This window comes from Schistocerca serialis, chromosome 6, assembly GCF_023864345.2.
Source record: "Schistocerca serialis cubense isolate TAMUIC-IGC-003099 chromosome 6, iqSchSeri2.2, whole genome shotgun sequence".
Lineage (NCBI taxonomy): Eukaryota > Metazoa > Arthropoda > Insecta > Orthoptera > Acrididae > Schistocerca > Schistocerca serialis.
In genome coordinates this window covers 761,705,353-761,717,454 of record NC_064643.1, presented here as the reverse complement: position 1 = coordinate 761,717,454, position 12,102 = coordinate 761,705,353, and the positions used below count along the sequence as shown (strand labels likewise).

At 47.8% G+C, this 12,102-nt stretch overlaps 1 protein-coding gene across 1 annotated transcript in view; it reads right to left on the bottom strand.

Annotated features, from left to right (window-relative positions):
* The window catches only part of LOC126485074 (uncharacterized), a 172,908-nt gene that overhangs the window by 46,547 nt on the left and 114,259 nt on the right, over window positions 1-12,102 (bottom strand). The window contains exon 5 of the mRNA XM_050108677.1: window positions 493-693. Within this exon, the coding sequence (XP_049964634.1) occupies window positions 493-693 (201 nt within the window). The remainder of the gene's footprint in view (window positions 1-492; window positions 694-12,102) is intronic.

The window sequence follows — 12,102 nt, the reverse complement described above, 5'->3', positions numbered from 1 at the left end:
TAAAATTTAATTACAAATTTAACCATTTGCTACGTACAGTTTCTATAAAAGGAAACATGTTTAGAACGTTTTCCTCTCAACTCTGTTCTCCGGAACCTGTGGGTAACACATATCTCCAACTGATTTTTGTCATTTTTCTGGGTAGTATTTTCTTACGAATAGTGAAGGCTGTAATATTAAACGACACGAAAGCTAATCCTACATTGAATTTTCCAGACCGTATCTTCGTATTCTGAATGCGACGCAATTGGTGGTCCTGGGCTGGTATATTCGCAAGTATGTAGTTATTCCTGAAAGACAATTTATACCATCATAATCAGGGTTAATGTCACTTCAGGCTGTACCACTAAACTTAAACAGCTGGATCATATTTCGTAGTCAGTTGACACGTTATCTGCCTCTATCTTATATCACGCCCATTGGTTTTGAGAGCTTAAAAAATTGCGGAGGGTTGCTCAGTTTGCTTCACTACCGTCTCGGCGCTAACTGTACGTATCTCTCTGATTCCCTCGCCGCCAGCTGCAGCTGCAGCTGTACAGCTGTGGCCAGCCGGCGGTGGGCGCCGCGGCCGCCGGTCTGCCCACGCACCAGGCAGCGGACCCGCCGCGTCTTCCGTGCGTGGGCGGTGCGTGGCGTGGCGTGGGCCGAGGGGGGCCGGGCCGCGCCACGCAGACGCGAGAGGAGCGCGTGTTTCTGCGTCCCCCACTCGTCACTCTCTGCTTTACGTCAGATGAGGCCGAAACAGAAGCCAAAAATCAGAAAACGGCGCTGCGGCTTTCAGACTTTTCCATTAACACCGACAACTATTAAAACTACAACTTCAGGGAAGGCTGGACACAAGGTAATATTACACTACTGGCCATTAAAATTGCTACACCACGAAGATGACGTGCTAGCGACAGGAAGATGATGCTGTGATATGCAAATTATTAGCTTTTCAGAGCATTCACACATGGTTGGCGCCGGTGGCGACACCTACAGCGTGCAGACATGAGGAAAGTTTCCAACCGATTTCTCATACACAAACAGCAGTTGGCCGGCGTTGCCTGGTGAAACGTTGTTGTGGTGCCTCGTGTAAGGAGGGCAAATGCGCACCATCACGTTTCAGACTTTGATAAAGGTCGGATTGTAGCCTACCGCGATTGCGGTTTATCGTATCGCGACATTGCTGCTCGCGCTGGTCGAGATCCAATGACTGTTAGCAAAATATGGAATCGGTGGGTTCAGGAGTGTAATACGGAACACCGTGCTCGATCCCGACGGCCTCTTATCACTAGCAGTCGAGATGATAGGCATCTTATCCGCATGGCTGTAACGGATCGGAGACCATGGCTCGGCTACCCTTGACGCTGCATCACAGATAGGAGCGCCTGCGATGGTGTACTCAACGATGAACCTGGGTGCACGAATGGCAAAACGTCATTTTTTCGGATGAATCCAGGTTCTGTTTACAGCATCATGATGGTCGCATCCGTGTTTGGCGTCATCGCGGTGAACGCACATTGGACGCGTGTATTCGTCATCGCCATACTGGCGTATCAACCGGCGTGATGGTATGCGGTGCAGTTGGTTACACGTCTCGGTCACCTCTTGTTCGCATTGACGGCACTTTGAACAGTGGACGTTACATTTCAGATGTGTTACGACCCGTGGCTCTACCCTTCATTCGATCCCTGCGAAACCCTACATTTCGGCAGGATAATGCACGACCGCATGTTGCAGGTCCTGTACGGGCGTTTCTGGGTCCAGAAAATGTTCGACTGCTGCCCTGGCCAGCACATTGTACAGATCTCTCACCAATTGAAAAGGTCTGGTCAATGGTGGCCGAGCAACTGGCTCGTCACAATACGCCAGTCACTACTCTTGATGAACAGTTTTATCGTGTTGAAGCTGCATGGGCAGCTGTACCTGTACACGCCATCCAAGCTCTGTTTGACTCAATGCCCAGGCGTATCGATGCCGTTATTACGGCCAGAGGTGGTTGTTGTGGGTACTGATTTCTCAGGATCTATGCACCCAAATTGCGTGAAATTGTTATCACATGTCAGTTCTAGTATAATATATTTGTCCAATGAATACCCGTTTATCATCTGCATTTCTTCTTGGTGTAGCAATTTTAATGGCCAGTAGTGTACATATTGTGCGTATATAATGTAGTAAGGAGAGTACGTTATGAAATTTGTTGCTGATTTGTGGGTGTGAAGGATGTGAAACTTAGTATAGAGTGTGGCCATCTGTGCCACCAACAATGGTCACAACACGGCTGGGCATTAAATGGAACTGAGCTTGCATGACAGGTACTGGTATTAGTCGACCGCAATATTATTGCACCTGTGACTGAGTGCGTTTCGGTCAGCTTATCGTGAGTGATCGGGGTTCATACTATATGCACAGCTGACCTCAAAACATTTATAGTGCGATGCGTTTTCCTTGGTCACCGTCCGCTTGCTTAGCTGAGTGGTGACGTGATTGCCTCCCATGCAGCGGTCCCGGGGTCGATTCCCGGCCGGGTTGGAGATTTTCTCCGCTCGTGGACTGGGTGTTGTGTTGTCCTCATCATCATTTCATGCTCATCACCGGCGCGCAACTCGCCCAATGTGGCGTCGACTGAAGTGAGACTCGCACTCGGCGGCCGAACTTCCCCGGATGGGGCCTCCCGGCCAACAATGCAATACGTTCATTTCATTTCCTTGGTCACCACTGGACTTGTTTACTGTATCGTCACCAAGTATTTGCGCTTGCGGCCATATACAAGATATAGTGGATGAGTAGTAAGTCATCCCACGCTGCTTCATCTCTATGCCACAGTTCATAGATCTTAGTGGCTAGCGAGAGGTGTCGTGCTATCTCTCGGCGATTCAGGGGCAGATGTTTCCACGGTAAGTGATCTGAGGAATGTCCTGGTCAGGGAAACTTCTGTATCGATGCACGACAGAACGAACACCGTGCGGTCTTGCATTATTTTGCTGGAAGATAATGTCACTGAGACTTAAACGCAGACACCAACCTTAACAAGTCAGAAAGTGACACTGGCTGTCTACATTATCGACTGTGCGAATCAGAGCTGATCGTATTGTGTGTACTCAATGGCAGGCCGTAGTATCACGCTAGGTGTTGGGCCCTTATGACTATGACGAACGCAATCTGGCAAAGTTCGTTCTTCTCGAAATCTTCGGGTGCAGAATCGGGACCCGTCTGAAAATCCATTGGTTAGGTAGCGCTATTGTCGGGGTACGCCTCTCTGCTGCCCCCTTGCGCTAACGTTTCAGACTTTACTCTAAAGTTCTCTACATTACTTCATGGAACGCAGCCAGTAGTCGCTTATGGAGGTGAATCATCTTACTCGTGGGTTCGACATCCCGTCTGGAATGTTGAAGAGCAGCAGGCTACATGCCGACACCAGCTCTCATTTTCTCCTTTAGTTCAGTTCTAAAATCATCACAATGCAAACTTACAATGTAGAAGCAGTTATTACGAAGTCATTCACCCCTTAGAGATACACAATAGATATCTCGGAAGAGTTGAGAGGAAGCCAACAGTGACCCGTCTTCCTGGACTTGCAATGTCTGTCCAAATTCTTACTGACGACTGTTGTACTGTTTTAACAGTGATTTAGGATTTGACGTTACTTTCCAATGACTAATAATCCAAGGCATGTACCAGATTAAAGCTACCTATATACACTTCTCTCGCGCGTTCTCTCCTGCTTCTACCTCGTACACGAGTGACGTTTCAGTATCTTTCACATACAGAGTTTCGCTTTTTTATATTGGTGGAAACTGCGAGAGGATGGTAAGAACAAACATGATGTTACATTAGTCTGACACCATAGCAGAAAAATATAACTCCAGTCACCATGTGATGTACTGGAACATTGATGAACGTGGTCTGTAATACTTTGTGGTCCCTACAAACAGCTAACACAATTTAGAACGCGTGTGATATCGATAAAGTGTGTCCGCTGATGAATGCTCCAGGTACATTTTATCACTGCTACAGAGGGGCCATTTCTAGCTCTCCAACAGCTCTAACCGATGCTGACGCTTTTCCAATATGAGAAGTTCCAGCCAGCCGCTGTGGCCGAGCGGTTCTAGGCGCTTTAGTCCGGAACCGCGCGACTGCTCGGGCATGGATGTGTGTGACGTCCTTAGGTTAGTTAGGTTCAAGTAGTTCCAAGTTCTAGGGGAACTTGTTCAATAGAATTCGGGGAGCGCGCTGTCCGCAGCATTCGAGTCATACCAACCGAGCTCCACGTGGAAGAGCACTGCCATCCCTGCAACGGGCACCGCCACTAAGCAGAACAAATGATTCGAGAATCTGTTCCCTCTGCCTTCCAGCCGGCACGGAACTGTTTCGAGCAGGGAGGACAGTCGTACCACAGCCTTAACGATCTCTCCGCATCCAGTCGGTCCATTAGAGCCATACTGCGAAGCTTCGTGTCCAAATATGAAGTTGTTGCGATAACTACACTCACTTTAGATCTCAATAACTTGCCTACACGGTCGAGGTCGCTAACGTACAGTGGCACTCGAGCCGCACTTAACCGACTCAGTTCTTGCTAGTGCATGCGACATTTACGTCCCGAGTTATTCGTCTGACCACCAGCCTATGCTCTTGGCCCGGCCAATATCAGAGTGCGGGCATGTGCAGTTTTGTGTGGTGTTCACTCAATCAAATGGGGACGTTATTCTGTGACAAACTTGTACATCTACGTCTATGCTCCGCAAGCATCATCATAGTGTGTGGTGGGAGGGTACTTTGTGTACTGCTGTCACTCTCCCCGCCCGCCCCCCCCCCCCCCTCACTTTTTCCTGTTCCAGTCGCGAACGGTGCGCGAGAAGGGTGAATGTTTGTAAGCCTTCGTCGAATTCTGATCTCTCCTATCGTGCTTTCGTGTTCTTTTCACGATATATATTTACTAGGAAGTAATATATTGGTTAAATCTTCTAGGAACTTAAGCTCTTCGTATTATTTGAGAGTAGAAGGCTATGTGCTGGAAATGCGTTTCACGTATTTTCTTCGTTCCTCTTCCGTAAACAATCACAGCTACTAAGACATTTAATGCACTCCATTAACATTCATCGCAGTCATTCGGGTTGTGCACTTCACCCACTATACTGCAGAGAGAAAAAGTACCGTCAGTATTCCAGTACGGTCACGAACTCACATGAAACTGGTTCACAATTTTTGCGTTCGAAATAATGACAATGCTGCTTGGGTGTTCACATGGCTTCCATGTAGATCAAGTGTGTCTGAGAGGAGCGATGTCATATTCTTTCAAGAGACAAATGAATCATTTGAAGGAAAATGGGGCGAAAGATTAGAGATCGGCGCTGTGTTGAGGCTCTGGTCACGGGAAGAACGGGACGTTGTGATCAAAGCTCCTCCGACATGTAGGTTGTTTTAGACGTAGTGCTAATTTTGTTGGACAGGAGTGAGCTAGGAAACTGACAATCACTTTGTTGTAGTAAACACTTCTGCAATCGCCGCGGGTGATTTAAGAAAACTACAGAAAATACAAATCAGGGAGGCTCGATGTTGATTTGAATCCCGCTACTCCACCAACGAGCTTTATTGTCTCAACGAGTACGCCATTTTTCCCAATTGAGTTCATTAGAGAGAGCAACGAATCAGCTTAGTGGAACCACACCACATACTTCAAGAACAACGAGCAATATCCTACAGTACAAGGTCAGAGTTTGAATACCACACACTTTCACCAGCATCGAGCGAGGTGGTGCAGTGGCTAGCCACTAGACTCGCATTCGGAAGGACGGCTGTTCAAACCCGCGTCCGGCCATCATCCTGATTTAGGTTTTCCGTGATTTCCCAAAATCTCTTCGGACGAATGCCGGGATGGTTCCTTTGAAAGTGCACGGCCGACTTCGTTCTCCATCCTTCCCTAATCCGATGGGACCGATGACCTCGCTGTTCCGTCCTTCCCCCAAAATAACCAACCAATCGACCAACCCTCTACCAGCTTAGGTAAACGGAGCAAATCAGTCGGTTCTTTTTGCAATAGATGTAGTGTACGGTGCACCTTAAGTGGCTTATGGAGGCACCATTTAGCTCATGGGCGCCTCCTGAGAAAATTCGAAAAATACGTTTCTCATTACTTTTTTTGCCGTCAGCAATGGATACCCAAATAACTAACCGCAGCAAATGGCTTAGATTTTAACGGTATACTCTTGACATTTATCTAGAAGCGCCATCTTCCCGTTTTTAAAAACTTTTATTCGTTGTCGAGAAACTCCACAGAAACATGGTTTTTGGATACCAAAACCGAGCCTCGGTTCCAAGACGGCTATGCACAGCAAATGGCTAAAACTTTTATGATGTATTTCTAAGATCCCGGTCTCGAACAACCTTGAAAATTGGCTTAATATTTCTATCCATTTCCGAGATACGGAGGTTCAAACTTTGCCTCCTTGTACGCGTAAAATACGCACTTAAAATCCGGTGCGAGACGAAAACGTAATTTATAAAGTGAGATAGTACGAAGTATGCTTGAAAGTGTACTCCTTATCATCTGAAGGTTTCTGGGACCCCAGGTTGTAATATCGAAGTACATGCAAAATTTTTGTGCATCTAAAACCCGACCTGAGGTGTAAAATTAGTTTTGCGTTATTTCAATTTCACATAAGTAAACTACTAAAATTTTACTGACCCATAAAATTCTTTTCATATGGCTGATATGCGCTGCCGTAGCAGGGAGAAGAAGGGGACCAGCGGAAAAATGCTCCTATCGGAGGACGAAAGATGGCGAATATTCTTCTGTTTAAAGGTGGGATATTAGCTGCCCCAGTCTACCTTCCTCGGCACCTATAAAAATTTTCCCACAAATTTTGGCGTGCAAATATATTCGCGCATTTTTTGCTGAGCGAGAAGGAGACATTGACAGTGGGAAAGAGACGGAAAAGTAATAAGTACTGGTAGAAAATAGACAGTGGTCGTAATACAGACACAGCGAAAGAGGCAATGGCAGTGTGAGCGAGAGGGATACGCTGGTAGTTGAACATAGTTGACAATGACAGAATAGTACTACAAAAAGAATGTAAGAGGCAGTGCCACTAGGAGAGAAATAAAGAGGAGGAGAAGGAGGTGGAAGTAGGTGACAGCCAGTGATAATGAGAGACAGAGTCTGTGACCGACAATGAGGGAGAGAGAGACAGTGAGAAGAGAGGGCAGCAGTGGGAAGGAATGAATGAGACAGCAGCAGTAAGAGGGAGGCAGAAAGTGAGTGGATACAGCAGTAGTTGGACAGAACGTAGGAGACTGTGGCTGTGAGGCAGGAGACTTCTCAAAAGATTGTGACAGTCAGTTGGGGTGAGTGAGTGAGTGAGAATGGGCAACTGGGAGTTACTGCGTATGTACGGCCTATAGCGATGGACTAGTTGGTGTGAGCGAGTTACGGTTAGGGGAGCTTGTAGGCGTTTGAGGTGAGCTGCTTGTAAAAAAGATCACTGCTGCTGTCTCTTCTCACCGTCACTATCTCTCTCTTCCTCGTTGTCATACACTCTGCCTCTCATTTCACTCTCTCAGCACAAAAAGGACGAATATGTCCGCACGTTAGTATTTTTGGGAAAAATTTTAAAGGTACGGAGGAAGGTAGAATGAGGCAGCTGGTTCCCCACTTTACAGTCATTGTCTTTTGAAAAGGAGCGCATTCGCCATTTTTGTGATTCGACAGGAGCATTTTCCCGCTTCTACACACTGCGTGACAAAAAAAGTGAGGCATACAGAAAACGGATGTTAATGTAACTTGGTATATGTAAACACCATCGATGGGTATGTAAGTGAGTAGAGTTGCACCAAGCATGTCGTAACCCTTCACATTACCTCACTGTGCACCAAGCACATCGTAACCCTTCACATTGCCTTATTGTGTACCAAGCACATCGTAACCCTTCACATCCGCAACTGCCGTACGAAAACAGATGATGGACGCCTTCCAACAGTCTGTGTCATCTTGCATCGTTGGTCATAGTCTAATAGCAGCCAGACCAGGGAACAACCACCCCATGCGCAGGTTGCCGTTAACTCAGACCGCTGTGATTGGAGTGGTATGGGGACGGAGAACCATGCACTGCCGACGAATGGCATCGCATTGTGTTCAACAGTGAATTGTCGTTCTGCGCTATGCCCGACGACCACCGTCGTAGAGTATGGTGACGCCAAAGAAGAGCTCCCATTCTTCCAATATTTCGGAGTGGCACTCCTGGCGTCATGGTGTGGGAAGTGATTGGGTATGACTTGAGCTCATGGCTGATAATGATTGAGGGAACTCTGACAGCACAACAAAACATCAGAGACATCCTACACCCTCGCGCGTTACCTCTCGTACGACAATATTGTGATGCCATTTTTCAACAGAACAATGCTGTCTCTGGATCTTGCTTGGACAGAACATGTTTGAGACCACCTTGATAGTTAACTCCGTTCCAGTATGCACGGTATCAAGGATTTGTTACAACAGCTGCGTGCCAGGTTGCTTCAGAAGAGGGTACAACGGCTTTACCGTAGCCTCGCAACCGAATCCACGTATGAATCGAGACGAGAAGGGTTGCAACGTCACAGTCATAAGGGGGCTCATACTGCCAAGTTCTTCGTAAATTTGGATAGATTTTGTGATCACTGAAATAATGTTACATACCCTTCAAAGCTAAGAAGTTCTATTTCGTTTCTTCCTCTGATTCCGGGTGCTTGACTGTTTTTGTCAGGTAGTGTACTTTCCTTACCGCTCGTATAAATTTATTTTCCTTACCCGCAGGCGTCTCTCAGTTTTGCAGTGGACAGTTGACAGTTGTCTGTATGTTTTTAACTTTACGGTTCGCTTCCAAACTCGCTGTCGATACGGAACTTGTCTGATACTCAATACTTGATCGTTGGAAGTCGACGAGGACGGTCCCCGCCTACAGTTATGGTGGGGTCGTAATGTACGATCACTTGTGAGGACGGAACGGCAGGCGGCAGGAGTGAGGGCCGGTGCTGGGCCTCCCTTATCCGCGGTGTCGGGCGTTGATGTACGTGCGAGGAGGGAACACGGGGCGACGGGACGGGCCGGGCCCCCGCGCTCACACACGAGGCAACGACCGCGCCCACGCGGGCCGGCGCTGATTTACATAAGAGGCTGGCCGCCCACCGCCGCCGTTTCCGCCGTCGCCTCGGAGGGCCGCGGCTGCGGCTGCGGCCTCAACTCGCGAAACCGCAGGTGTCCGGCCGCTACAGTGGCAGCGCAGGTGCTGCGCAAGCCGCGTGGGACGCAGCAGCGAGTTACGGGTCCGTCCGTCCGCTCCGCCCCGTTCCTGTCAGTGGCCACTGGAGCGTGGCCGGCGGCAGATGCACGGCTTGCGGTCGAATCACAACCCAGGCTGGCTGGACGAGTCTGCGACCGCGGAGGCTCGCCCAGAGACTTGCAGTGGACGCCTGCACGCGATACACTTGCCGTAGTATCAGCGCGTCGCAATGTACACGGTGCCACTGGGAAACGAGAAAATCTGAAATAATTAGAAAATCTAGGGAGCGTTTCCAGAGCTGCTCAAAAGAAACAATATTATGGGATCACTGTACTCTGACACGTGCTTCAGGAGTAGAAAAGAGAGGTGCTAACGCAACTACTTAGAACTGAAGATGATTCACAGGGATCGAAACATTAATATAATTAAAATTGTGCAACTGAGACGGTACAGTAAATGAGAATTACCTTAATGATATAGTATATTGCAGTGCCTCAGTTGTTAAGAAGTACGGTGCAGTATTTGTTCGGACTCGCATGCGTGCCTGGCACCGCGGCGACTACAGCCGTTTTGAATTACACGAAATGTGTTCGCAGTAGCGAGGATCGACGACCATCAGCTGTATAGTGGAATGTCGACAGTAAAAGCTTGTGCCGGACCGGGACTCAAAGCTGCATTTCCCGCATTACACGAGCCGAGCGGTCGCTTTAACACGTTTGGCTATCAGTGCACGACCCACGGCGGACCCAACCTCCCATATGTCGTCGTTCCTGTTTCACAACTTGTACTCGTACAGAAATTATGTAATTGCCATACATGCACTCGTGTCCAAAGGAACATTGCATTGTTCTTCCTAACAACGCAGGCGCTGCAATATCGCGTGGTTCAAATGGCTCTGAGCACTATGGGACTTAACATCTCAGGTCATCAGTCCCCTAGAACTTAGAACTAGTTAAACCTAACTAACTTAAGGACATCACACACATCCATGCCCGAGGCAGGATTCGAACATGCGACCGTAGCAGCAGCACGGTTACGGACTGAAAGGCCTAGAACCGTTCGGCCACAGCGGCCGACTGCAATATCGTATCTATCCGCCGTTATGTAGTAGTCAGTTTCAATTAAAAAGTCCTCCCCTGTACGGGAATGACGTAATGTGTGTACGAGCACGGGCCGTGACGAAGGAACGACGACATATGGAAGTGTGGGCCTGGCCGTGGGTCTTGCGAGGATAGCCAAAGCGGTAGCCGGCACGGTAGCTCGGCGTGTTCGGTCAGAGTGTTAGCAACCCTCTGTAATAAAAAAAAACTGAGTGAACGGATGAACGGGGAACCTGAACGAGTGTCATCGGACGTGCGCCCCGAACGAACTCAACGAACAATGTAGAGCAAAATGAGATAAAAGGAAGCGGTCAACGCGGCCGCTTGCGTGATGCCTGGAACCGGCGTTCCAGTTTCGGTCCGGCACAAATTTTCACTGTCGTCATTCCCTTACACAGCTAATGGTTGTTAGTATTCGCAACTACGAATACATTTCATGAAATATATTAGTTAATCCATCAACCCTTTCCTACCCCGAGGTAATTTAAAAGTCCCCCCCCTGTTCATAGTGTCATAAAAAAGCCTGTCGTGACCTCTCTAGCTGTAGCAGAGGAAACTCTTTGGCTGCGATATTTCAACATTTGTGTCCACAGATGGCAGTAAAACACAGACTGTCATGTCCCTGTGTTGTTCGCTACATCGTAAGAGTTTAGGAGCCATGCTAACATGAAAGGACATTATTGTGAGGGTTTTGATGTTTATGACCTGCTCTAACTTTTTCGTACCTATTTCCATAAGTGCTGCTAACTAATGCACCTGATGATTATATCCTGACGGGACTCAAAGGTTTCACTTGTTTGTATATAATATAAATTGCTTGTACTGCTGAGCGCGATCTGAGATTTGGTGACAAGTAAGAATTTTAGCAACCAAGATCGCGTGTTGAAATATTTTTGTTTCTTCAATGACCAGTTTCGACACAGTCTAGCAAGTACGACTTAGCCGACTGTTGCTGACATTGCACAATATCTGCATGGCATTGTCGTCGGTATAATTCGTTCACGATTCTGGACGCGTAGGAGCTATGTCTGCATTGGCGCCTTCGACAAGAAAATACATCTACATGGATAAATAAGCTATAAATGTAATAGTGTACGATATAATTGTATCTGTGATTCAGGTGAACCAACAATCTATACCGTGTATTGGGATATCATACAGGGTGAACATTAATAAAAATCGACAACTGCATGGACGGATTCCTAACTGGAAATGGAGAAAAAAGGGTCCTATGAACGTGTGTCCGGGAATGGACGGTGTGCGCCCAATGACAACAAATCGTCCCGGAACTCAGTACACAGCTGCATCGTATCCACGTCACAACAGATGTTCAGAGTGGCCTCCATGGGATGCAGTGCTCGCGTTCACACGTCGAATCCTGGATTGTAGCACTCTTTCGTGCTTTCCGGCGTCTGCTGCGTGCCGCGTGCGGCCCTTTCACAGCTTCCATTCCCCTCTTCCTGGTCAGACAGTGTGGCGTCGTAGAGGGAGAAGTGTGCCGTCAGATGAGAGAGATTGGCACGCGTGCACAAGATCACACACAAGCGGAGGTCTTGGCCATCCCTCCTCTACAGGGTCCACATTACGGCAGTCGATAGTGTACCGTCTCCTGGCAAACACTCGAAAAACCGCAGTAAAATGTTACGATAACCACAACTGAACTGTGTCAATAACGAACAAAACTCTATGCTTGTTTATGTATGTCACTGTGCTGTCAGTGATGGAATATTATTTCTGAACGGAAAAAGCTCTCCACTTTTCCTTGT